Raw genomic sequence first — 24,828 nt, 5'->3', positions numbered from 1 at the left:
CCCTCACAAGTTACGAAACACCAACATGGTGCGGCTAAATATCAACTTCGATAAAAATGACCCTGGGAGAAAGTAAGTGTTTGATTAAGGTTGCTAGTCTCCAAGAAGGTAGATCTCTAGGAACAGGATTGGACACTACTGCTTAAAAAGATTTTAAATGCATGAGGTGGAGACAAAGAACCGCCGGTGAATTTCCTCCTCTTTAGTGAAACTGCTGAGAGGGATTCAAGCGCTGTTAGCTCACATAAACTGTACAGTGTACCAGGACTGATTCCATGGCTCCATTGGAGACATTGAGGTTTTAGGGCCAGAGTTAAACCAATATTTCCAAACTTATTTCTTATAGTGAACCTATAACTTTTTGTTTTCAGGAATGGACGAACCTGAAGCAGAAAAGAGATCAGAATTACCAGAAGATTATGTGCTGTCTAGTGCACCGTTACCTGACCTCTACGAGACAGAAGATGCAGAGCATGGACCAGGCCACAGTAGAGAATCTCAATGATCTTCGCCAAGACCTCTCCAAGTTTCGCAATGAAATGAGAGACCTTTTGGGCTTTCGCACTTCCAAATATGCCATGTTCTACCCCAGAAGCTAAGCCATGCCCGTTTATTTAAAGTGACCCAGCATGCTCAGCAATGCTCCACTTCTTATTCTTGGGAAGATATAAGTGACAAAAAAGTCCTGGGACTCTACTGGAATTGTATTAAGCTCTGTTTATTCTACACCAAAGCCTCCAGAACCATAACTTACGTAATATTCTTGCATCCTATTTCTTTCTAAAAGTGTCATTCTTTTCAAATAAATAACATTTATTATAAAGAAATGCTATATTATACTGAACATGTGAAAATACCTAGTAACTTTTGCATCTTTTCAGTATTTGAATATATATTTAAGGACAGTAGTTCTTAACTCCAGTATTGGTGACCAACCACTCTGTACATTTTTATGTCTTTAATATCTAGTACATGTAATCAGTTTATAGAGCTTTTTGCTAACAGGCAGATGATCTGAATAAGGTATACTGTAGGGTTACGGTTGAAGCTGAGGGGGAAAATACTGATAAACAAGGATTCTCAACTTTGGCCCTCAAGATCTAGCTTTAACCTTCAATTGTAATTACCTGCCTGTAACATTTTTGTAATCCTGAATATCTCAAATAGCTGGTCCAAGCTTGTTATTATAGGTAAATCTAACCTTTGCAGGAAATTGAACCTTGAGTTCCACAGTTGAAGACCCTTGGCATAAAACAAAGCTGTCTCCCCAGCCCACCTAAAACAGGTGGGCAATTTCAATCCTTCAAAGCTGAGTGTTTTTTCCCCAATCCTAATTAAACACACTTGAACAAGCTACACAAAGTTTGGAAAGCTACAGACAGGTGACTTTTTATAAAGGCCAGATCAATACTTTACAGGACTGTGGGTCTCCGGGGTAAACTTGCCAAACCCCTGACCTAAATTGGAGATCTACTCTGGTCATGTTGAGCTTATATCCTGCAACACCTGACTGTGATTTTCAAACAATCCTTAACACTTTTATTAGCTGATTCAGGTATGTTTGTATGTAAATGGAGAACCTTCAGGAGCAGCTCTCCAGGAGCAGGGTTGACCTTGACCTAGATCAGAGGTAGGAAAGTTCAGTCCTGGTAAACAACAGTTGCGCAGAGCTTTGCTCCAACCCTAACAATACACAACTGAAAAACCCAGTCAAGGTCTGAGTGTTACGAGAATGCTGTAGGCCAGTGAGTTTTTTTCAAGGCTGAATCAAATTCAGTTCAGGACTTGCTTACCCCTGATCTTAACCAGGGGTGTCCTATTCCAGCTGCTGAGTTTTAGCTTCAATCAGCTCCAAAACGCTTGCCTAGAAGTTCCAAGTAAAGCTGTGATCACACTACAATTTCTTCACATTGACCTCTATTCATATGCATGCGAATGCACCAGACCATAAATGCAAGCTCGTGCAACAAGTTTCGCATGTCACTTCATTCCAAAGTTCAAGCTCGGTGAACTCTGAGCTGCAAAATTCACATCACGTGAATGTGCGAGACCAACAGAAGATCAAAACATCAACTCTCTATACAGAAATGTTAAATTAAAAGCAATTGCTCATTTTATCAGCGTTGCATCATCTTATTTTACCTTAACCTTCTTGTAGACCCATCCAATAGAATTTCGCATGCTCAAACTGTAGTGTGACCACAGCTTGACTCTGCAGACCTTGATGTGCTGCTGAAGGTGTGTTCAATCTGGGTAGGAGCTACTCTCTGCAGGACAGTGGGCCTCAAAGATTATTACATTTAATTGCATTAAGACTGGACCAGCTGGAGAAATTTCTCACTCTTAACACTTCTAGCCTGTTCTGACTTCTGGCTCCTTTCTAACCTAACTGACTCATGGTTTTAAGACAAACAAAACAATCCTTTACATATATCTATTTGTGAATGTTGTCAGTCAGTTAATATATTAACAGGAAAGGCTTTAAAAGTTTGTCAAAACCTGTCTTTTTCTGGCTGAATAACTGGAAAAGCAGGTAATTTTAGTAATGGTATTGTATCAATATCAGAACAATCAGTGTTACGTATTTTTAACTGCGGAACTACTTTCAGAGCAGTCTGGAACAAGAAACATATATATAAAAGTTCTGCAGTTGTAGATTATGACCCTTGTACTAAGTTTCCTAAGGAGTTAAATGTTTGAACAGTGCCCTTTTCACAGTCGAGCACTCTGAGCCCTAGGCAAGTTTAGCAACAGATGTTCTGACATGACCATTTGCACTGCTGTACATGAACTCTGAAATGTCCTTAATCAACTGAAATTTGTTTCTGTGGAACAAAATGTGTTTCAAAAATACAAATAAAGACAATGTCCAAGACTTTAAACGATGAATTTTATTTTCATCTCATTAACAAATAATTTATAATTTAACATTCACAACTAGCAATCTGTTTCTATCAAAATATTTTATAGACAAAGAGAAACACATCCTGCATAATTTCAAAAGACAGCAAAGGCGTGCTACTAGTTTATTGCATTTGGCTCCTCTATCTTTGCTATGGGGTCAAAAATCTACAAATATCTTACAAATATCTGTGATCATAATATAGATTTTTACATTCTATTTTTCTTCACCTGTCATGATCACTTCTGCCCTTGCTGCTATTTTGATGTTTATCACAACAGTAACAGAAGAAGTAGGAACAAAAAGAGCCCAACCGTTAAGCCATATAGTCCTCGACCTCCTCTGGGAAGGGCGATGAAGGATGTTGGGACATGCAGGGCAGATATGAAGACGTCACACAACCATGTGTGGTTTTTGAGACCAAAGATTGTCCCTAAGAGCTCAGCAGCGTTTGGTCTTCAGCAGGTTGAAGGTCCTCTGGTTTTTGGCCTTGAAAGCCATGATGAAATGATGGGGTGCGATCATTCCTCGACCCTCCTCATCCGCCTGGCCCATGAAGATGTAGTTCAAACCTAACGACACCACACAGACAAAACCTGAATGCAGTGACGGAGCGGCAGAGACATTCAGGAAGGGCTTTGGATCAGCTTTTCTCTGGGGCCTATTCACTCCATATGTTTATTCGATGTATAAACATATGATAGTGAGATTTCGGCATTAAAACATGAAAATTTGACCTTTTGTTATAAGTTTTTTTGTTATAAGAGATTTTAACCTTTGTTATTAGCAACAGTAGTGGCAGTATAGTGAACTGCAGCCGCCAGAAACTTGTTTCTTGAGCTCGAACTCATTTGTCAATGTGGATTTAAATTGGGACTGAGAGCCGCGCAAACTCTTTGGAGCGAATGTTTACAAGTGTTGAGTCCCGTGAAGTAGCTCTAGATGGAAATTGTTGTTTTGCGTTTACGTTATCATTAAAGATGATGCACATCCGCCGGTTCCCGCCTTAAAATGTGCGAGTTTTAGCTACTTGTACATTAAGGTAGCCATAAGAAAAAACAAAAGTTCCGTGAAGAAACTCGACACAGAGTAACATAAAAACTTACCGACAGCTAGTGTTCCGGAAGTGTTATTGCACAGCAACACAAACAGCACATAGAAGTATAAATGCAGGACTACGCGCAAGATAGAAGTATAAATCAGCCTTTATATGCACCAATTTTGATCAATCCGAATCAATTCATTTTGACTGCAGATCTGTTTTACAAGTACTCTAAAAAATGTAATCTGATTCAGATATTAGTTTATGTGTTTTATACATTCTGATTAAAACTTGTGTGAACATGCCATGACATTACACTTGTGGAGACTGCATAGATGTGACACCAGGAGACCATTTCTAGGCATAGGCAAACTAGGTGGTGGGTTAATGTGCCACCAGCTGCATGGGTGCCAATTTTGCCCTATTTGCATTTTATTGCATACACAAATATTCAAAGAATAACACATTGTTATATACAATACACAGGGTGGTTTTTAATCATATTATAAGAGGACAAGCTTTAAGTATCCCAGGATTACATTAAAAATTCTTTAGCAATTTGAAGTAAATGCAACAGTTTTTTGGAACCATACTATGACTATATATATATATATATATATATATATATACATAGATGCAGATGAGCTACAGCAGCAGAGGACCACACTGGTACTAAGGCTACATTTTCTGTGAAAGCGCAAACATGGGACAATGAATGATTGGCAAATGCCTGGCTTGATGGTAGGGGTGGATTTTTTGGTAAATAGAAGCATGGACTCGATACCTGATTATTGCTGACAATTTACATCCCTTTATGTCTGTGATGGCTATTTTAGGCGGGATAACATACATGCCATGTCATAAAGATCATCTCAATCTGGTTTCATGAAAATGAGAATGAGTTCACTGTACTCAAATATCCTCCAGTCACCAGGGGTCTGTACCACAAAGCCAGAACAGTTTGCACCAATTCTGGATTTTAAGTACCTTGAAGGTAGCTCATCTAAGTAGCTCCATAATACCATGGCAAGAAAGAGTGATTCAAATTACCTAAAACCGAAGACTGGGACAACCTAAACTGAAACTTAACTGGCTAGCCAGCGAATCCAGCTTTATGATACAGGGCCCAGTTCTAAATCCAACAGAGCACCTTTGGGATGTGCTTGAACAGGATACACATCATGGATCTGCAGCAACTGTCAATGTGGATCAAATTCTTTGAGGAATGCATACCACAAGGAATTAAGGCAGTTCTGAAGCTAAAAGGCCAAATACTAGCAAGCTGTACCTAATAAAGTTGCCAGTGAGTGTATATTTAAACTGTATATTATCATAGCCAATTTACAATCAGGTAATCTTTTGTTTTGCAAACATCTGTAGAACATTTGGTTTACCCTTTTAAGTCTAACACAGAGGTAAAGCTTGAGGTAGCTCAATGGCAAACCTGTTGTGGGTTACTTCAGTTTGTGGTGACTGACATCATGCTGTGAAGGCTGTTTTCAGCAACAAAGTGGAAAATAACCTGAGATACTCTTTATTTTTGCACACTGACAAACAAACAAGCAGTACTAACAGGAACACAGTTATGCCACGTTTCCACTGAGTGGCGCGGTACAATTAATTACAGTACACTACGCCTTGAGCCTTGAGTTTCCACTGCCAACAGAACCCTTACTCGGTAGACATGGTGTGTGCCAGAAGTTATGATCAATGTTATTCTGGCTCAAAAAAGAAAGCCATACAGGCCATTCATGAATCGTGTCTTTTGCATGGTCAAGTTCATTATTTAAAATGTAGAAGCGCAGCATAAACAGAGAGAGGAAGCTGTGCATCTTGTGAGCGACCATGTAAACAACAATAGAGGACACACAGAAGATCCTATTCTTGCATACTGGCATTTGAATGTCCACCACAAGATGAAACAAGCTTTGTTTGAGCATGGTTAATGACTCCGCGCTGTCATCCTATCATTACAGTGTTGTGTTTTGGCTGTGTATTGAACAATGGAGCTTACTGTGCAATCGTTCTCCTGGCTTGTTGCACATGCAATTGACAATTCTCTGTAAACCAATAGCTTTCAGCAGTAAGGCTAGCTCATGGATGGGCAACTTTGGTCCTGGAGGGTCACTGTCCTGCTGAGTTTTCCCTTTAACACTAATCAAACACATCTGAACAAGCTAATCAGTGTCCTCAAGTTCAGTGTTTCTCCACCACGTTCCTGGAGGACCACCAGCTCTCCAAATTTTCCATGTATCCTTAACCAAACGCACCTGATTCAAATCATCAGCTCATTAGCAGAGACTGAAAGACCTGTAATGTATGTGACAGACAAAAGAGACATCCAAAACATACAGTGCTGGTGGTCCTCCAGAAACGTGGTTGAGAAACACATCTTAGGATCACTAGAAAGCTACAGGCTGGTGTGTTTGATTAGGGTTGGAGCTCAAATCTACAGGACTGAAGTTGACCATCCCAGGTTTAGCTCCACCCTTTTGGTATTATACTCTTGTGCAAGGTACCCCTCCGATGGGTCATGCCATAGGGTTCGCTATTTAGGTTATTCTGACAGTGGAAATGAAGACAAATGCATACCGTACTGTACTCTACTGAACTGTAGTGCTCAATGAAAACAAGATTTTTGACTTTTTCAATAATTTTCAGAAGAAATTGCCTTGAGTATTAGTTTTAGAGAAAGAAAAATCAGGCACTTACCTCGTCTGACATACGGGCACTTCTTGCAAAGGATGACAATCTTTGTGCTCATGGTCTTGCCAGCCTGCTGGATAGCAAGGTTACCTTCTTTGTAGACATTGATTATGGAGATAGTGGCGTACATGCTACCTCCTCGGGTTGTAGCAGTGATGACGGTTCCAGTAATCACTGCAGACATAAAAAAAAACAACATTAGAGACCATCACTCTTAAATGACTGTACAACAGTAGTCAATTAACCACAGTCAATGCTTTTCTCTGTGGTATCAAACAAAATACTATGAGTCTGTGCTTGTGATTTTGGAATATTGTCCTAAATGCTGACATTATCAGACAGGAAAATGTGTACAGGATACTCTGCAGGTGCAAAATGGGGTAAACATTGTGTTTTTGTTTGGTTTTCTTAAAGTCCGCTTGAAATCAAAATTTACAATGTTTATTTTGCTAGCTCCATTGTTATTCTTAAGGTGCCCAATAATTAATCAGAGCAAGTAAATCCATTGAAAATGTGTTTCTTTTAATAATCTTCAATGAAAGTCTGATCATTTGCTTTCATCTTTGGAGTGGATGTCCTTCTGTTGACGTAAACCTGAGGGCTTCCAAAGCAACTGCATATTAATACCCTCACTTACCGTTAGTTTGCCATGAGAGAATGATGGCAAAACAAAGCCACACCCCTTACTCAATATTCCGCATTGGTTGGAAGTACATCAACATACTCAAATAAAAGTAGCAACCTCCGGCTCATGTGGACTGTAAAATTGACCTACATTCATTTGGTTTCTGAATTGTAAAAAAAATATAGGGTGGTCCATGATTTCATCCACTGGGAACCAACTGGAGGAGGGAGGGGTTTAAGGATGTCGAGCCCTTCGCACAGCCCACCTCAGGGCCTCAAATATGCCAGGAGCCCTGATTCCACTTTCGACACCCATTATTCTGACTGTGCCTCACACAGGTGAGTGGGTTTGACAAAGCACCTGTAGAAATCACAATCTTTCATCTCTCTGACACTTTAATCGACCCAATCGTAAGTCACTTTGGACAAAAGTGTCTGCTAAATCAATCCTCAACCACCAGGCCGCAGACCGGTCCCAGATCAATTGGTACCGGGCCCCACAAGAAATCATTAATTATTTCCATTTTATTTATTATCTGAGTCTGAACAATCTTTTATTTTGAAAAATCTTTCATTTTGATAACTGACCGTATTTTCTCGCTTACATCTCAGTCACTTGAGCACCAAAATGTAACCCACAAGCAGCAAAATGAGTAAGAAACAAAATGAGTAAGACGTCTTTGGAAAGTGTCTTCACGAAGGGGAATCTAGCATGCCTGTGCGAGAAGATCAACTGCTAGAGATCGCAAATGACGATGGCCTTAGGGGCCTTCACATATCGCGTCTTTTCCGTGCGTAAATTCGTTATTTCTAATGGAGGCTAGCAATTCACACCCTCCCTCCACCCCTCAGGCCGCCGTAACTATGTCAAGCATTGACCTGTCCTCAGAGGTAAAAAGGTTGAGGACCACTGTGCTATTTGACTAATTGTAAATGTAAATTGGACTTTTTTGCAATGAATTTCTTCATTCAAGCGCTTTAAAAAAAAAACTGAAATAGCAGAAACTAAATGTGTCAAAATGAAAATTTTTAATTTCACTTATGATTATATTAACATATTTAAACATTAAACATATTGTATATTAACATATTTTTTAATATAATTTCATTGTAAACTTGTTTTTAATCATTTCAGTAGTACATAAAAGGTACAGTTAACCAAATCTGACAGGATGTGCGTGTAATTTTCCACGTTCCTTTACACTTAGACCTTGATTCCCAACGTGACTCTAGTCTCCACTAATGACACGATTTCCCATATGCAAATCCAAGTAAACATCAGAAATCATAATGAAATATCTGCTTGCTAAGGAACATTTACATTGCAGAGCTGTTCCAGCGGCCAAAAAGCTTGACTGAATCAACACTCTCATTTACCAACAGTTTACCCACAGTCCACTGCAGTCTATTTACACTAGAGCACTGTATCCCACACACACACAAATACGCTATACCGGTGGCAAAGCTCAAGGAATCTTTTGAAACACTGACACAAACCAGCAGGCCAAAGATAGAATGCTGGAAAAAAGCAGACATAAAAACATGCTCCGTATGACAAACTGCGAACAATCTCCGCTTGTTTTCACTTACTCAGATGCCCCCTCCAAACCTACAACTCTAAGTTTGCAGTGTGTGAGTGTGTGTCTTCATGTATCAGCAGAAAAAGTTAGTATTAACTGCAGAGTTTTGCTCTTACCAAAGTTGCTGGAACAGTAGTGGCTCTCAGGGGTTCCCTTCCGTTTGCATTTCTGTTGACACAGCGCTGCAGAATACTTCAAAGCTGGAGAGGAGGGCAGAGATAGCAGAAAAAAACACTTCAAAAAGTTGCTTTACTGTAGTATATTGAAACTGAGCCAGCCTTTTTAAGTATGTGTGTGCAAAAAAGTGAGGAAGTCAGTGTACGGCATAACCTGCAGTACATGGACAAAGCCAACATCAAAGAAGAAATGCATAGAAACCTGTCTGAAACTTGTGCCTGTCAATTATGTGATTTAAAGAATTCACCAAACAATATTGGCAGATGATGAAAAACATCAGCTATGTTTCCATCCACTTATTTTTATGTACATTTTGGAATATATAAACAAAAAGATGTGCGTCAATTCTAAAAATGCACATCAAAAACATATGTGCACAACTGAGTAGGATAAACGTTTTATCTGATAATAAAAATTTTGCATAAACTACAATGGAACTGAGAGAATTCCAGAATGTGCATCAAAAAAGTCATGTCATTTTATTTGAACAGATCATGTGAAAATGGGGGGCGCAATGGGACATTATTAATGGACAAACCAGCCTACTGACCATCAGTTCGTCATCAAAGTGGTTCAGTATTATTACTTCCCAGAAATGTCCTAGGATGCGTTTCCCAAACAATGGCATAAGTCACGGCTGAACTATCAAAGTACGATGCATATTTGGGAAATGAACGATATCGTGACGAGTGTTTCCCAAAACCACAGTTGCTCTGTTGCAGATCCGTCAATTGAGCCACGTTAGTTGGAACGTAAAACGTCTGTAATGACGATCTAAACGAGGTTGAGTAACAACTTCTTTAGAGAAAATCCAACTGTTTTTTATTCCTTTATTTTTTTCTTGGTAAAAACATGGATTTGTTTGCCATTATAATATAAACAGTCCAAATAGGGCCTACATTTATTTTATAAACGTTATGGAGAATATTTCCCATTCTATTCTAAAACAAAACCAATTACAATAGCTAAAACATAAAGCTAGTCTCATATAGACTATTAGGCTAATCTCATATAGACTTTAAATCAGATATATGGTCAAATAATGTAAAAACTACTCTTATTTATTTGTTGCTATAATTACATTTAGATTCAGAAATTACGACGGATTCGGGAAATGCCAAATCAGTGAACTATGATTGTAACGATAGAACTTGCAACCTTAGTTGGCTAACGGTGATTTTCAGAAACGAACCCCAGATTGACTGCGCTCCAAAAGAGCGTCTCAAGCCTCCAAAAGTCGCTGCACATTCATTGCATTTCGTTTTTCATTTTCTGAGGTGCAAGTAATGTATTATATAAGAATAAAAGCCCACAGCCACTTCCTACCGCAACAAATTCCAGTTTTCGTTTTGATATTTGGCGCCAGTTTATCAGGAAGCGACGATTTTGTTCTCTTTGACTCACTTGATAGAAACGGCGCTTTATTCGCAAACGATTTCTGCAATATTTCAGTTTTGCCCATACAGTAAGTCTAATAAGGCAGAAAAAGCTATTGTGACCAATCCCAGGTGAAGTGAATAACATTGATGGTCTCCTAACAAGTGCTCTTCAGCACTGTGAAAAGCGGCGGGATTAAACAAGATTAGACATTTAAAAAAGCGTTACATTTATTTAAAGTCGCACGCAGTCACATGGTGAAATTTCGCAGGTTAGAGTTCACCAAGCTTGTACTTTGCAATGCAGCAAACTGCGAAACTTGTTGCACGAGTTTGCGTTTGCATTTGTGTATGCAGTGTGACCATTGCTTTATGGTCTGGCTAGATTAGATGGTAAGCAAACAATCAGGCAATTGGCAGCAACATAAAGGAGATCAAATGTCCTCAGATTGATTTATTTAATTTTTAGGCATAAGACTTATAAGACATAAAATAAACATATTTAATTCTCTGAGAAAAAAAAGAGTCATTCAGCCAAAAATTCATTTTTTTTCACCCAATCTTCATTTACTCACTGTAATGTTGTATTCAAACCAAATTACTTCCTGCTAATCACAAGACAATATTTTGAAAAACTGGTCCTTCAATGTGTATTTCTTTTATAACTATGGAGTTCTGTGGCGATCAGCTGTTTGGTTCCTCCATTTTTTCAATATATCATCTTGCTAGTTTAGAAGATTAAAGAGGTTCATATTAAATCAGATTAAAATGGAACCTCCCTAAAATCAAGGTGAAAAATCTCCCTTTTAAAAGGTTGCTGTTAAATCTGTCATGATGTTGCTAACAGTGCCATGATTTAAGTTAATTAGACATACACATACACATATAACTGAAAAAAGTCTTGTCTCCTATCCAAGTTTTAGGAACAACAAATAATAACTTGATTATTATTATTGATTATTGATAAATAACTCTAGTTGATCATTTGGTATCAGAAGTGGCTTATATGAAAGGCAAAGGCCTCTAGACTATGTTTATTTTACCGAAATAAAATATGATCATACCTTGATTTTTAATTATTTAATTAGGAGAGTAAGGTCTGACTTTGCTTAGACAAAAATCTTGTCACTTAACAGAAATAATGTACAGTATATAATATAAAGTCATGCTGCAGTGGAAAAAAGAATTAATATTGTGTATGGCTCCCATGAGCTTGGAGGCCTGCATCCATACATCTCTGCAATGACTCAACTTATTAATAAAGTCATCTGGAATGACAAATGAAGCATTCTCATAAGGACTCTTTGGATTCACCTTCAATGCCTCCTCCATCTTAGCCCAGATATGCTCTATAATGTTCATGTCTGGTGACTGGGCTGGCCAATCCTGGAGCACCTTGACCTTCTTTGCTGTCAGGAACTTTGATGTGGAGGCTGAAGTATGAGAAGGAGCGCTATACTGCTGAAAAATTGCCGTTTTCTGTGGTTTGTAATGTAACAGACAGCACTGTTGATACCTCAGGCTGTTGATGTTGCCATCCACTCTGCAGATCTCTTGCACGCCCCCATAATGAATGTAACTCCAAACCATGATTTTTTTTGTCACCAAACTTGATTGATTTCTATGAGAATCTTGGGTCCATGCAGGTTCCAATAGGTCTTCTGCAGTATTTGTGATGCAGTTCAGCAGATGATCCATCAGAAAAGTACACCATCTGCCATTTTTCCAAATGACCAACTAGAAGTCAAGTTATTATTTTTTGCTCTTACAACTGGGATCGATGACAAGACATTTGTCAGGTAGTGTACATTCTGTTCTGAAAGCAGCATTCATGGGTGCATGTATAATGTAGACTACCATTAAACTCTCCATACAGCATGATTAAGGAGTATCGCCCTCAGCAGCAGGTTTGGAGGGTTGTACTTACGTGTGGGTCTGGTGGTAGTGGGTGGAGCTGTCGTGGTTGGTGGAACGGTTGTGGAGGGAAACTTTTTGGGTCTAAATTTATAATGACCGATAAAGCCATCCGCTGTTAAACTGAGATCTGAGAGGAACTGAATGAAGAGTTGATTCCCCTCGGAGAACACGGGTCTAAAGCAGAGAGATACTCAGAATGTAAAGACGTATTGCTGATAATGGGGTTTTTATATCTTCAATGACATATGATGTTTGATATATGATGCATTAATACATACGCTGGTGGGGTGTCTCCACAATATTTCCCGATTCTTTTAGCGTCGTTTATTTCTCCACCGTTAAAAATGGCTACGTAATCATAACGGCAGTAGTTGTCCCTCTCCACATCAAACTTCTCGAATTTCACCTCTATAATCTGTCAAATAAAAAGATAGATGCACTTCACATTCAAGATACTCACCGACCACTTTATTAGGTACAGCTGTCTAACTGCTCGTTAATGCAAATTTCTAATCAGCCAATCAAACACTGAGTTCACTGTACTCAAATGGCCTCCACAGTCACCAGATCTCAATCCAATAGAGCACCTTTGGGATGTGGTGGAACGGGAGACAAATCTGCAGCAACTGTGTAATGCTATCATGTCAATAAGGACCAAAATCTCTGAGAAATATTTCCAGTACCTTGTTGAATCTATACCATTAAGGATTAAGGCAGTTCTGAAGGTAAAAGAAGGTCCAACCTGATACTAGTAAGGTGTACCTAATAAAGTGGCCGGAGAGTGTATATTAGCAAAAATTAACTGTACTTGCAAAGCAGGACTTATTTAATCAATTTTAAAGGGATAGTTCACCCAAAACTGAAAATGTTCTCACTATTTATTCTGATGAACACAAAGTAGATATTTTGTAGTAAGCTGAAAACCAGAAGCCATTGACTTCCATAGTAGGAACAAAAATACAACGGAAGTCAGTGGCTGCTTCTTTTCAAGATTTTTCATTAAATCTTCCTTTTTGTTCAACAGAGGAAGATAAAACAGCTTAGAAAGAAGTAAAAAGCAGATTAAATGATCATTTTTGAGTAAACTATCCCTTTAAAATTCAATAAACTTGGGTTTACCTGGTTCTTCGGTGCTACTATATGCCAAGAACATGTGACTCCAGCAGGATAGTCTCTTTCCGGCCAGTTGGGGGTCTTGAAGGATCCTGACGGCTTCATTAATCTCCCACCACAGTACTGATCTCCTGTAAACATCCATTTAGAAATGCATTTAGGAAACAGTTCCTCCTTTAACTCCATGAGAGGAACACTAAACATAGAACAAGCATCCAGCATGAGATCGTTTACCCCTAATTAAAAGGAATACATGAGATAATTGCACAGCACTATCATTGGCAGACTCTTAAATGTGCTTCCCTACAGTCTTGTCATTACGGGAGAGTTTACAGACTTGTTGGTCTCAGCGTGATTCTCTGAAATGTGCTGGAGGAAGGAAGATCATGTGCATTTCAGACTTAATCCTTCAAGACAGCTGTCAAAGCCCTTTGTCCGATGTGGCTGCTGTCGAAAAGCAGTTTTTATTGATTTATGTGTATATATTATACGCTTAGTTTTGCATAAAAATGACTGCATTTAATTTCGAACCAAAAAACAAAAGATTAAATGTCTCTGGGATGTCAAACATGTGTCCAACCCAGACTCATTCTAAAAAAAAGTACCCCTAGATACATTTCTGGAGAACGCCAAATACGTCCCAGGAGGTAGTTTTTTTTGCAGTTTTTGTTTTCGCGAATCCACCAGAGGCTGCTGTGTACACTTTTTGAGATCTCAAATTTCTCTCGCCAGTGCCATTCGCACCCGTAGTTCTCGCATAAATCCACTAGAGGCCGCTGTTGACTGATTGACTGACTGATTGACCAATGGACTGACCCATCCTCCTCCTTCCCAATAATAGTGTTTTCAAAAGCATCGATTGACCCAATCACCCCCTTCCATAAACCCAACCACAGTGTTTTGAAAAGCAATCCAGAAAAAGCAATGTTTTTTTTACCACGTTTTTATATTTTACCACATTCTCACCCTGTTATTAACTTTTCTATTTTATTTTCCACTAATATTGGTCTTAAAATGGCAATGATATCACTTCTTACAATTATTCTATGACAATATATTGCATAACAAAAATTATCTATCATGACAGCCTACGCACCAAAGTGTTGTTGAAGCTTTGTATGATGAAGTAACTGAAGTCACATGGAAAGTTTTGACAATGTTTTTGGTTCCTCTCTAGACCGTTGCTTTAAAAAAATATGCATAAATTATCTTAATGTGTGTTCTAAACTGCAGATGGTCTGACTAGAATGATATGAGAGTGAACAATTAATAACAGAATTTCCATTTTCAGGTAAACTAATCCTTTGATCAACATTATTATTATTGATTTAAGGTGAAATGTGAACTTTTTCATCAGATAAAATTGCAAATAAAAGTATGATTACAAAACTAAAACCTGATAAAACCGATGTCGCCTCACAGCAAGAAGGTCGCTGGTTCAAGCCTTGACTGGGTCAGTTGGCAATTCTGTGTGGAGTTTGCATGTTCTCCCCGTGTTCGCATGGGTTTCCTCCAGGCGCTCTGGTTTCCCCCACAAGACTAAAGACATGCGCTATAGGTGAATTGGGTATGCTGAATTGTCTGTAATGTATCTGTGTGAATGAGAGTGTATGGGTGTTTCATTCCGCTGTGGTGACCCCTGATTAATATAGGGACCAAGCTGAAAATAAAATGAATGAATGAATGAATGAATGAATGAATGAATAAAACCTGATAACATCTGTGATATAATAACTGCAAGCTTCCATTGTCTCAATAAACTCAATAAATAAATATAAAAAAAGAAAAACTGTATTAAATATATTTAATAACCTAATAAGAATGAATGAATATAATGACTTTAATTAGAAGAAAAATTACAATTAAAATATGCAAAAGCATTATGGGGAAAAATTACTTTGAAAAGGACGTTCACAAAAAAATATATAAATTCTCTCATCACTTATTTGAAATGTGAACTTTTCATCAGATAAAAGTGCAAATATAATAATAATAAGTATTATTATTATTATTATTATTATTATTATTACAAAATTAAAACCTGATAACATCTGTGATATAATAACTGCTGGCTTCCATTGTCACCAACACGCATCATTCTAGCTGTCCATCAACTTCTGCTGGAACAAAAAAAAAACTGACACGCACATCTAAATCATTAAAATTCCAGCTGTCCTGCTCCTGCCAAGCAGACGTCTGGACACTTATACAGTTACTCTACGAGCAGAACAGCCTCTGGGGGTCTGACCAACCACTGATTCACTGGAAAAAAAAACCCAAAGTGCGTCTGTGAGAAATTCCACGTCATGCCATGAAATACACAGCAATGTTCTCCAGCATACAGATCCTCCAGAGTGCCGTAAATCAACAGTCAGACCTTGCAGAGAAAATCCCATTGTATTTATTACAAGCGGAATTGAAACCAGATTTTTCTTCCTATTGTGTGCATCGACAAGGTCCTTCAGTGATTTACTGAACGGAAACTGTCAAGTGCTAAACATCCAACCTCTCTGCTCCAACATTATGCTGACCTCTGACCTCTCTAGGAGAAGTTAAATAGCCTTTAACTGCCCATTAAAGTTGACCTTTGCTCTCTAAGCAGGGTTTCTGCCGGTTTCACCAAGTCAATTTTAAGACTTTTTAAGACCTTTTAAGACCATTATGAAATAAATTTCAGACCTTTACAGGGCTTTAACTCTGACAAAAATATCAGACTTATACAGGGCTAAGGGTTTTTTCTAATGGCCAGTAGGGGTTGAACTAACAAGTTGACTGATTGACTTTCACGCTCTGCCATGTTGCTTTTTGACTGACGTAGACTAGTTGTGGTGCGCAGATCAAGTGGTTTGACCTGAACTACATGGCAGCTTCATACACGAAGGTGGTTCACTGAATGAAACTGCCTTCGGATTATTTAAAGTCATTTTTAAAGTGTTAGTTTTTCTTATGTCAGAGTCAAACCCAGCAGACACACAACATCATAAGACGTTAATATTAGGTTAGATTTAGGTCACGATGTTAGGTGACCAAAACTGAATGTCTAGCCAGTGTCAAAGGTCAACGTTATTTCGACGTCTAATAACAATGTCAAATTACGTTGATATTTGGTTGATTTTAGGTTGTGTTGGAAAGTGACCAAAATGGAATGTCTGACAGATGTCATAGTAGTAACGTCCACACAACGTCAAGGTTTAACATGATTCGACATTGAAATTTGGTTGATTTTAGGTTGGACATTGACATCAGCCTGCCTGTCAACCGTTGCGTTTTGACATCAACCCGATTTTCATTTCCAAACAAAATCCAATGTCCTCACGACGTTGGGGTACATTGGGGTACAACGTTAATATGACGTCATGTTGACATCCTGTGCCTGCAGGGAAGAATCACGTTAACTTTGAGTGAGCTTTAAAGTGGAAGTGAAGCACTTGGTCAAGTTTACATTGTTTTGTACATTGGCTTCCACTTTAATGAAAATATATTAAACAAACAGCATGTTTTGCTATAGGTTTTAGAGCTAGGGCGCCGCATCTTGTAATGTCGCTGTGTCTGACGTCACAGGGTTGGTTCCATTCCCTCAGCTAAACAGATACAGTGGCAGTGACAAGGAGACTGCAGAGCCTAATTTACTTAATGCGTGAAGTTGTAGGCCTGGAGCTGGAGCAAATACAAGCATCAGATGTGGCTAATATAAAAATATATATTTATTCTATTTTTTCTTTTTCCTTTTAATTACAGATTGTTTGATGCGCGTTCGTCCACTCTCTGTATTAAGCTGCCTGACTGTCTGTCTGGGTTTCAGCCATGGTTTCAATAAGATCCGGTACTGACTTTAAGATCCCGTGGACACCCTGCTTAAACACAATTAACACTGTAAAAATATCCATAAATTAGCAGTTTTCTGTATTATGTGATTCATGTTTTTATTTTTCCTCATTTATTTGTGCTTTTGAATAGCATTAGGAGAACTTGATCTTTCTTTTAACAACATTTAACACTGACAAGTTAAAAAAACTGGCTTTTATAAACATTTTTAATGATTTAAAGTGGCATATTGTCTGCACTGTAAACCCTAATAAGTTGAGACTACTCAAACGATTTGAGGAAAGTGATTCCCTCAGTTCGTTTGAGTAATGGGAAATCGAAAACTCAATTAATTGAGTTGACCAAATGTGGTCTCTTCATTGAATTAACTGAAATGCTTAATCACAGATAAGGTAGATGTTTAAGTACAGATAAATTTTGCTTACTCAATTCACCTATAGTGCATGTCTTTGGACTGTGGGGAGAACCGGAGCACCTAGAGGAAACCCATGCCAACACGGGGAGAACATGCAAACTCCACACAGAAATAACAATTGACCCAGCCGGGACTTGAACCAGCAACCTTCTTGCTGTGAGGCAGCATCGCTACCCACTGCACAACCGTGTCGCCCCTGCATGTATATCAATTTAAAAAAATTATACAAGCATTTAAATATCTACTTACTAACTTTTCTCTTTGGTCAGATGGGTTCAGGTAGTGCCTCTGTCCTGCAGCGCTTCAGCAAAATTCAGCAACACAAGCAAAATTACCACCTTGTGTCATATATATCGACCAATGATGTGTCTGATATATTGACCAATCAGCAAGGTTGCCAAGGCAGAATTTCAAGTGCAACCAATCATTTTAAACAGATACATGGGGAATAGTTTAAAGAAATTAAAAAAAATGTAAAATATTAATTAAAAGTTTTTTGCTGCCTAATAAGTAAGTTAAACACACCTGTTTAAGTTTTGATGCCAAAACTTGGTATTTTAAGTAATGTCAAGTTATATTAACTTAATATCTTTAGTAATGACAACAGCTGGGTTTACAGTGTGGGTTGGTGTTGCATATTACGCTACAAACAACCTTGTAATTTAATGTTATTTGTAAATTTCTGTTATTTTACAGACTTATTTCTTTATTTATTATTTCTTGCACATTATATTATTTCAAACGACTAAAATGCCAATAAAAGTAACTTTTGTTAAACTGTAAAGTTGAATTTTTAACATTAAAAGTCAACAGAGCAGAGATCAAGCTCCCATAATGCAATTCACAACCATAAATAAGCAGAAAACACTTGTGAATACTCAAACTGTTAATTAACAGATATTTTTACAGTGCCTAAAAACAACCAAAAGTATGGACGGAAACATATTTTGGTGGAATGATGGCAGCAAAAAGAATGACCAAAGAAACCTCTAATAAAAAGACACCTCTATTAAACCTCTAATAAACTCCTTTGGCCCTACAGAGCTGATCAGAGCAAGTCAGTCTTAATAACTGCCAATTTTATGGTTCACTTTATGATGTTATTACCTCGTTCGTTTGGGTTGGCAGCAGAGTACACAGCCAGAAAGCCGCTGCCAGCTGTATTGGCATCGGACACCATCTGCATGAGCATTTTGTTGCTTGTGGAAACGAGGGCTCCTGGTCTGAACGTCCCACAGAAGCGGCCGAGACGCTGTCCATTGCCGTGCCCACTGTAAACATCCACGTAATCGTACCGACACAGGTTGTCACTCTCTAAATCCAAGAAACGAAACGTGAGGACGGCCACTTTGCCTTCTGGCACCTGTAACAAAAAAGATGACACTTTTGTTTGGACATCTGACAGATGACATTTGAAACAGTTCTACATAGTACTTTCTAAATGTAGTTATTTGTTAATGTTGTACGAAGATTTCTGAATGGATTGACTGCATAATTAGCAGAGCTTAATGGAATAAGTAGTTAATTTAACAGGTGGTTAGTTACACTGCACTTTTCATTCCCTTGATATTCATTCACATGCATCACAGAAAGGCAATGTGTTATTAAGATAACTCATAACTAGGCCCACATGGAATCTGCAAGCACAGAAAGCCGCTGATTTTTAGCCCATCATTAGGCCCACACGAAATCTGTGCGCGCAGAATTTCGCAGATTTTCTGCAGATTTCAAAAGATTTCCGCAGATTTTTAGCCCATCATTGATTCTGTTTATTTACTTGAGTAAATGTGTGTAAATCTATATTTATTCCATTTTTACATTAATTACAGTAATATTAGTGACAAATATGAAAATGTTCATATGATTTATTTACAATACAGTTTGTACAGTAATATTTTCTCTCTTATAGTAGATATATTATATGAGAGTCTTACTTTGTTTACCAAATAAAGTAAATCTAATTGGATTTGCATTTTAAACAAAGATATTATTTTGTATTTAACATATTAAGGTTTTTGTCATGATACTCCCAAAATAATTTCGCAGAAATCTGCAGATTTTTACCAAAATTCTCCACAGAAATAGCAAAACATGTCCACAGATTCCGTTTAGCCCTACCCATCATTGAGTCTATTTATTTAATTGTGTGATTGTGTGTAAATCTATGTTTATTCCATTTTTAAATTAATTTTTATAAAATTCTGTGCAGAAATTGCAAAAAAAAATGTCTGCATATTCTGTCTGGCCATACTCTTACCATATTTTGTACAAATGTTTACTGTAAGTATTTTCAATAATTCAAATAAGTTATTGCAAAAAAACAAACAAAAAAATTGATATGTTTTATGTTTATCTTAATTTTTCATGTTTTGATAAAATTGTATATAACATTAGGCAGCACGGTGGTGCAATGGGTAGCACAACCGCCTCACAGCAAGAAGGTCGCTGGTTCGAGCCTCGGCTGGGTCAATTGGCATTTCTGTGTGGAGTTTGCATGTTGTCCCCGTGTTCGCGTGGGTTTCCTCCGGGTGCTCCAGTTTCCCCAACAAGCCCAAAGATATGTGATATAGGTGAATTGATGAACTAAATTGGCCATAGTCTATGTGTGTGAATGCAAGAGTGTATGGATGTTTCCCAGTGATGGGTTGCAGCTGGAAAAGCATCCGCTGTGTAAAACATATGCTGGATAAGTTAGCGGTTGATTCCGCTGTGGCGACCCCTGATTAATAATAAATAATGAATGAAATATTAAACTATAATAAATAAGTACTGGGGAGAATAAATAACCTAATGATAATAATATTAATTTGCATTTGTGTGAATACTTTGTAATCATGTAATCCTCAAGAAATATCCTAACAAATGTGAACATTTTAAAACATAATACATACAGCAACAAGTATCTGGAATCTTGTTTAGCATTTACACTACATTTAACAAAGCACTTATTAAATTTGCATTTTTTTATTTATTTTTCTTTCTGCTTTTTGGACTTTTTTTGGAATTGTATTAAGAGATGTCATACTATTGTTACGTAGTATTTTGTATGCTCTTTCAAGCATTAATAAATTTTAAAAACTACCAAGCACTTGTTGTGTCAATGAGTTCTTAGACGCATTTCATTTACAGTAAGCGTTCCTGCTACTTGGATAAATAATAAATCAGTCATAGAGCAATTCCATGCAAATGTCAACCTTAGCATTGAATACATTTTTCATCAAAATAGCAAAACCGTTTCTAAGTTTTTTTAGCAAGTATTTTACAGTACTTCAAAAAATAGCCAAAAATATCTATATCAATGGTTTCAAACAATTATTTTTGATTTACCAAAGTCACACAAGTGCCAATTTCACACTTGTCACATCCATAACGGAGAGACGTCACATCCATAACAAAGCTTTTTTTACTCATAAATGCAAAAATGTTCAATAAAATAAAATTTATCTTTTCTGTTTTATAGTGAGCCTGAGCCAAGTTTTATCCTTTTGATTAGCATTCCCAGCAGGTACAGGACGTCAACATGATGTCAGATTGACATTGAACCCCGACGTCATGGGACGTTGCATTTGGTTTAGAAATGAAAATCGAGTTGACGTCAGAACCCAACGTGCATGTCCAACGTCGGACAGATGTTGCATTTTGGTTACTTTCCAACACAACCTAAAAACAACAAAATATCAACGTCTCATGATGTTACAGCTTGATGTTGTATGGACGCTATCTATCAGATGTTGGATTTTGGTTTCCATACCTGATGGATAAATGTCAGTATTTGACGTCAATAAGACGTGGGTTTAAGATGTTGCCTCAACGTTGGATTTTGGTCACTTTCTAACACAACCTAAAATCAACAAAATTTCAACATCATTTCACATCGTTATTGGACGTCAAAATACATTGTCCTTAGTCGCTGGCGACCTAAATCTAACCTAATATTAACATTTTATGAGGTTGTGTGTCTGCTGCAGGGGCGTAGCAACCGGGGAGGACGGGGGGGATCCGTCCCCCTCACTTTTAGAGACAGACCATTTAGAAACAGGTGATTAATAATTATATGAACATATGATCTCATACAGCCGTCCCCCCCACTTTTAAAATGTCCGCCGGTTGTGCAGTTTAATTCACAAAATTTCTACAAAGTACGTTGTACACTGTAAATTCGCAAAACTTTTTTGGTCACATCCATAACGCATGTTTACTTTCTTCATTTAAAATCTAAAACATGTTTACAGAATTATATATTTTTGATCCCATAACTCCTTGGTTTGATGTTTTGGAAAAAATAAACAGATATATAGTGTTAACATAGACGTTGTCTGTGAATGTATGCTTTGAGGTTTTTACTGCTAATGTCACATCCATAACGCTGGGATTTCTCCACAGAGTAATAGTACTTACAGTAATTCTCCACACACATTTGGTATTGGGCGGATAGACACCAGGATAACCTTGACTACCGATAACACCCGACTCTCCTGTGATATTCCCACCACACGTGAAGCTCTGTCTAGACAAGAGAAAGAAAAAAAATAACACCTGCATCGATGCGCCACTCTTTCCCGCAACACATCCTCCTCAGGAAACAAACTTTGCTTTTCGTGTTTACCGCTAAACGTGAATGATGAAGGCTGAAGAAACTTACCTGTTCTGGGACTGAGCTTGCACGTGCAGTCGGAGCAGGACGAGCAGGACACCGCAGGTCTTCCACATCGTAAGCTGAAGTGACCGCGGAGGAGCCGATCAGTCAGCCGGTGTGTGCGCGTCCGCGTTCCGCCGCATCAATGGTATTATTGCGCTCCGTCTGTCCTGAAGTTGCTCGGGTGGAGTTTCAGATGAATATAGCGTTTGTTCTGCACTGTAGGAGGGAGCAGCACGAGTACAGCTGCCTTTTTCCAAACCTGGGATCAAAGACATACAGTGGTGGAGAGAGAGAGAGAGAGAGAGAGAGAGCAAAGTATCAGTGTGTATTAGCCTCAATAGCCAGTCATAAACAGACAACCAGCTGGCAAAACTAGTCAGGAACATTGTTATTACAAACCATCTGAACGAATCGTAGTGTCGTGTAGTGTAATTTATTTTATTATATTTTAATACCTTTTTCTCTTTCATTATATTTTCAATACTCATATTAGTCTTGTTTTCTTTCTTTTATTTTGTATACAGTTGACGTCAGAATTATTAGCCATTCTGAATTATTAGCCCCACTGTAGGCTATATTTCCCCCAATTTCTATTCAAACGGAAAGATTTTTTAACACATTTCTATACATAATAGTTTTAATAACTCATTTATAATAACCGATTTTTTTTGCCTTGATGACAGTCCATAATATTTTACTAGATATTTTTCAAAATACTAGTATTCAGCTTAAAGTTACTAAGTCATTTTGTAACAATGGTTCTGTAGACAAATCGAGAAAAAAAACATTGATTAAGGGGGTTAATAATATTGACCTTAAAATGGTTTTAAAAAATTAAAACTGCTTTTATTCTAGCTAAAATAAAACATACAAGACTTTCTCCGGAAGAAAAAATATTATAGGAATTACTGTTTTTTTTTTGTTTGTTTGTTTTTTTGGTTTTGGAACAATATGAGACCATTGCATTAATTATATCAGTAAATGTGTTTGTAAACTAGTTTTTAAGTAAGCGGTTTGTTAATAACTTTTATTATGAGCTTTTAGTAGGCCTAGGTTATAGTAGAGATGTGATTAAAAGTGTTGGCAATTCACACTAGTAAATATTTAATTAACATAATTCTCTGCTCGGAACAGATTATTCATTCATTTATTTTCTTTTCGGCTTAGTCCCGTGTACTCCTGACCAAAGAAGAAAAGGATCATACAGACTGTTACCAGCAACAAGTCCAAAAGCCAGGGCCTGCACTTCTGTGATGACACAATTAATGCTGAAAAGTGCATAGAGATTTTGGAGCACAATATGCTGCCTTCTTTTCTAGGGGCACCCATACATAGGTCAACAAGACAATGCCAAACCACATTCTGCACACATTACAAAGTCCTGGCTGCGGAGGAAGAGGATACAGGTACTTGACTGGCCTGCCTGAAGTCCTGATCTACAATAGAAAATGTGTGGTGCTTATTGAAGCGCAAAGTGCGACAACGAAGACCCTGGACTGTTGCCCACCTTAAGCCTTGTTTCAGGAAGAATGGGACAAAATCACACCCGAAACACTTCATCACTTGCTGTCTTCAGTCCATAAATGTCTTTTAAGTGTTGTGAAAAGGAATAGCAACTTTACAAAGTGGTAAATGTTTTACTGTCCCAACTGTTTTTGAAATGTGTTGCAAGAACCAAACTTGGAATACATGTTTATTTTAAAAAATAAAAAATAAACCATGAATAAATAATGTTTGTTGTATTGTCTGCAATGAAATACAAGTCAAAGTTAATTTAGAAATCACTTCTTTCCTTTTCATTTCCGTTTTCCATACTGTCCCAGCTATTATTATTCTAAGCTATATAGTATTATTTTGAGCTATATATTCATTATTATTCTGAGCCATATAGTATTACTCTGAATATTATCCTGAAAACTGAAGCCTAAACATTTTGCAGCCCCCTGGTGGCTGGCTGAAGTATAGATAAACTACAGTCTACTGTCCTTAGTCTGCTTATGCATGTTGAATGTTTGTTTTTAATAAGTTTTTTTTTTACTGCGGTCTGCATGAGAGTATTGAGGGTCCATGAAGTTGTTTAGGGCAAAAAAGCTAATAAATATGAAAATAAAAATTAAAATGTGATTTAATAAAATGAAAATAATACAACTAAGGTTCAAATTAATGATTCTTTCATATATTATTTATTCAAATAAATGCATACGTATTGTAATGAATAAAAACAATAATAAAAACAATGAAATGAATTAAATTATGTTAATATAATAATTGTAATAATTATATAATAAAATAGTATGTAATTTGTGAAATAAGATTCACAGTAATAAATGATTCACAATAATAAATCGAACAAAATGTGATTGAAATAAATGTATCAACATTAGATTCATACCAGATTATACCAAATGAAGAGCAAAAATATAGATTGAGGTTAATGATAAAAACAAATATTAATAAAAATATGAAAAAATACATTAATTAATAATTATTTTCATACAATAAACTAGTGTAC

At 37.3% G+C, this 24,828-nt stretch overlaps 3 protein-coding genes across 3 annotated transcripts in view; 1 reads left to right on the top strand and 2 right to left on the bottom strand.

Annotated features, from left to right (window-relative positions):
- trpc1 (transient receptor potential cation channel, subfamily C, member 1) overlaps positions 1-2,882 on the top strand; it is a 40,048-nt gene extending 37,166 nt beyond the window's left edge. The window contains exon 13 of the mRNA XM_056450706.1: positions 372-2,882. Coding sequence (XP_056306681.1) covers positions 372-599 — 228 coding nt within the window. The 3' untranslated portion in view covers positions 600-2,882. The remainder of the gene's footprint in view (positions 1-371) is intronic.
- pcolce2b (procollagen C-endopeptidase enhancer 2b) lies at positions 2,874-22,471 on the bottom strand. Its single transcript, XM_056450704.1, has 9 exons — positions 22,320-22,471; positions 22,076-22,184; positions 18,785-19,040; positions 13,444-13,568; positions 12,603-12,739; positions 12,335-12,498; positions 8,971-9,054; positions 6,657-6,824; positions 2,874-3,474 (listed from the first exon to the last, which is right to left on the bottom strand). Exons 1-9 carry the CDS (start codon positions 22,385-22,387, stop codon positions 3,344-3,346), a joined length of 1,242 nt encoding a protein of 413 aa, XP_056306679.1. The 5' UTR covers positions 22,388-22,471; the 3' UTR covers positions 2,874-3,343.
- LOC130218502 (serine/threonine-protein kinase pim-3-like) overlaps positions 22,418-24,828 on the bottom strand; it is a 29,302-nt gene continuing 26,891 nt past the window's right edge. Inside the window, exon 6 of the mRNA XM_056450705.1 lies at positions 22,418-22,575. Within this exon, the coding sequence (XP_056306680.1) occupies positions 22,418-22,575 (158 nt within the window). The remainder of the gene's footprint in view (positions 22,576-24,828) is intronic.

The sequence above is a fragment of the Danio aesculapii genome, chromosome 24 (genome assembly GCF_903798145.1).
Source record: "Danio aesculapii chromosome 24, fDanAes4.1, whole genome shotgun sequence".
Lineage (NCBI taxonomy): Eukaryota > Metazoa > Chordata > Actinopteri > Cypriniformes > Danionidae > Danio > Danio aesculapii.
The sequence above is the reverse complement of the archived record's forward strand: the minus strand, read 5'-3'. Positions and strand labels throughout refer to the sequence as shown.

What these genes read in the sequence shown, in the direction of transcription:
- pcolce2b (XM_056450704.1), bottom strand. Translation starts at nt 22,387, where the DNA reads ATGTGGAAGACCTGCGGTGTCCTGCTCGTCCTGCTCCGACTGCACGTG. An exon ending in AATGTGTGTGGAGAATTACT is followed by an intron (nt 19,041 to 22,075) that starts GTAAGTACTATT and finishes TTTTTGTTACAG; the next exon opens with GTGCCAGAAGGCAAAGTGGC. An exon ending in TAGTAGCACCGAAGAACCAG is followed by an intron (nt 12,740 to 13,443) that starts GTAAACCCAAGT and finishes TTTATTTGACAG; the next exon opens with ATTATAGAGGTGAAATTCGA.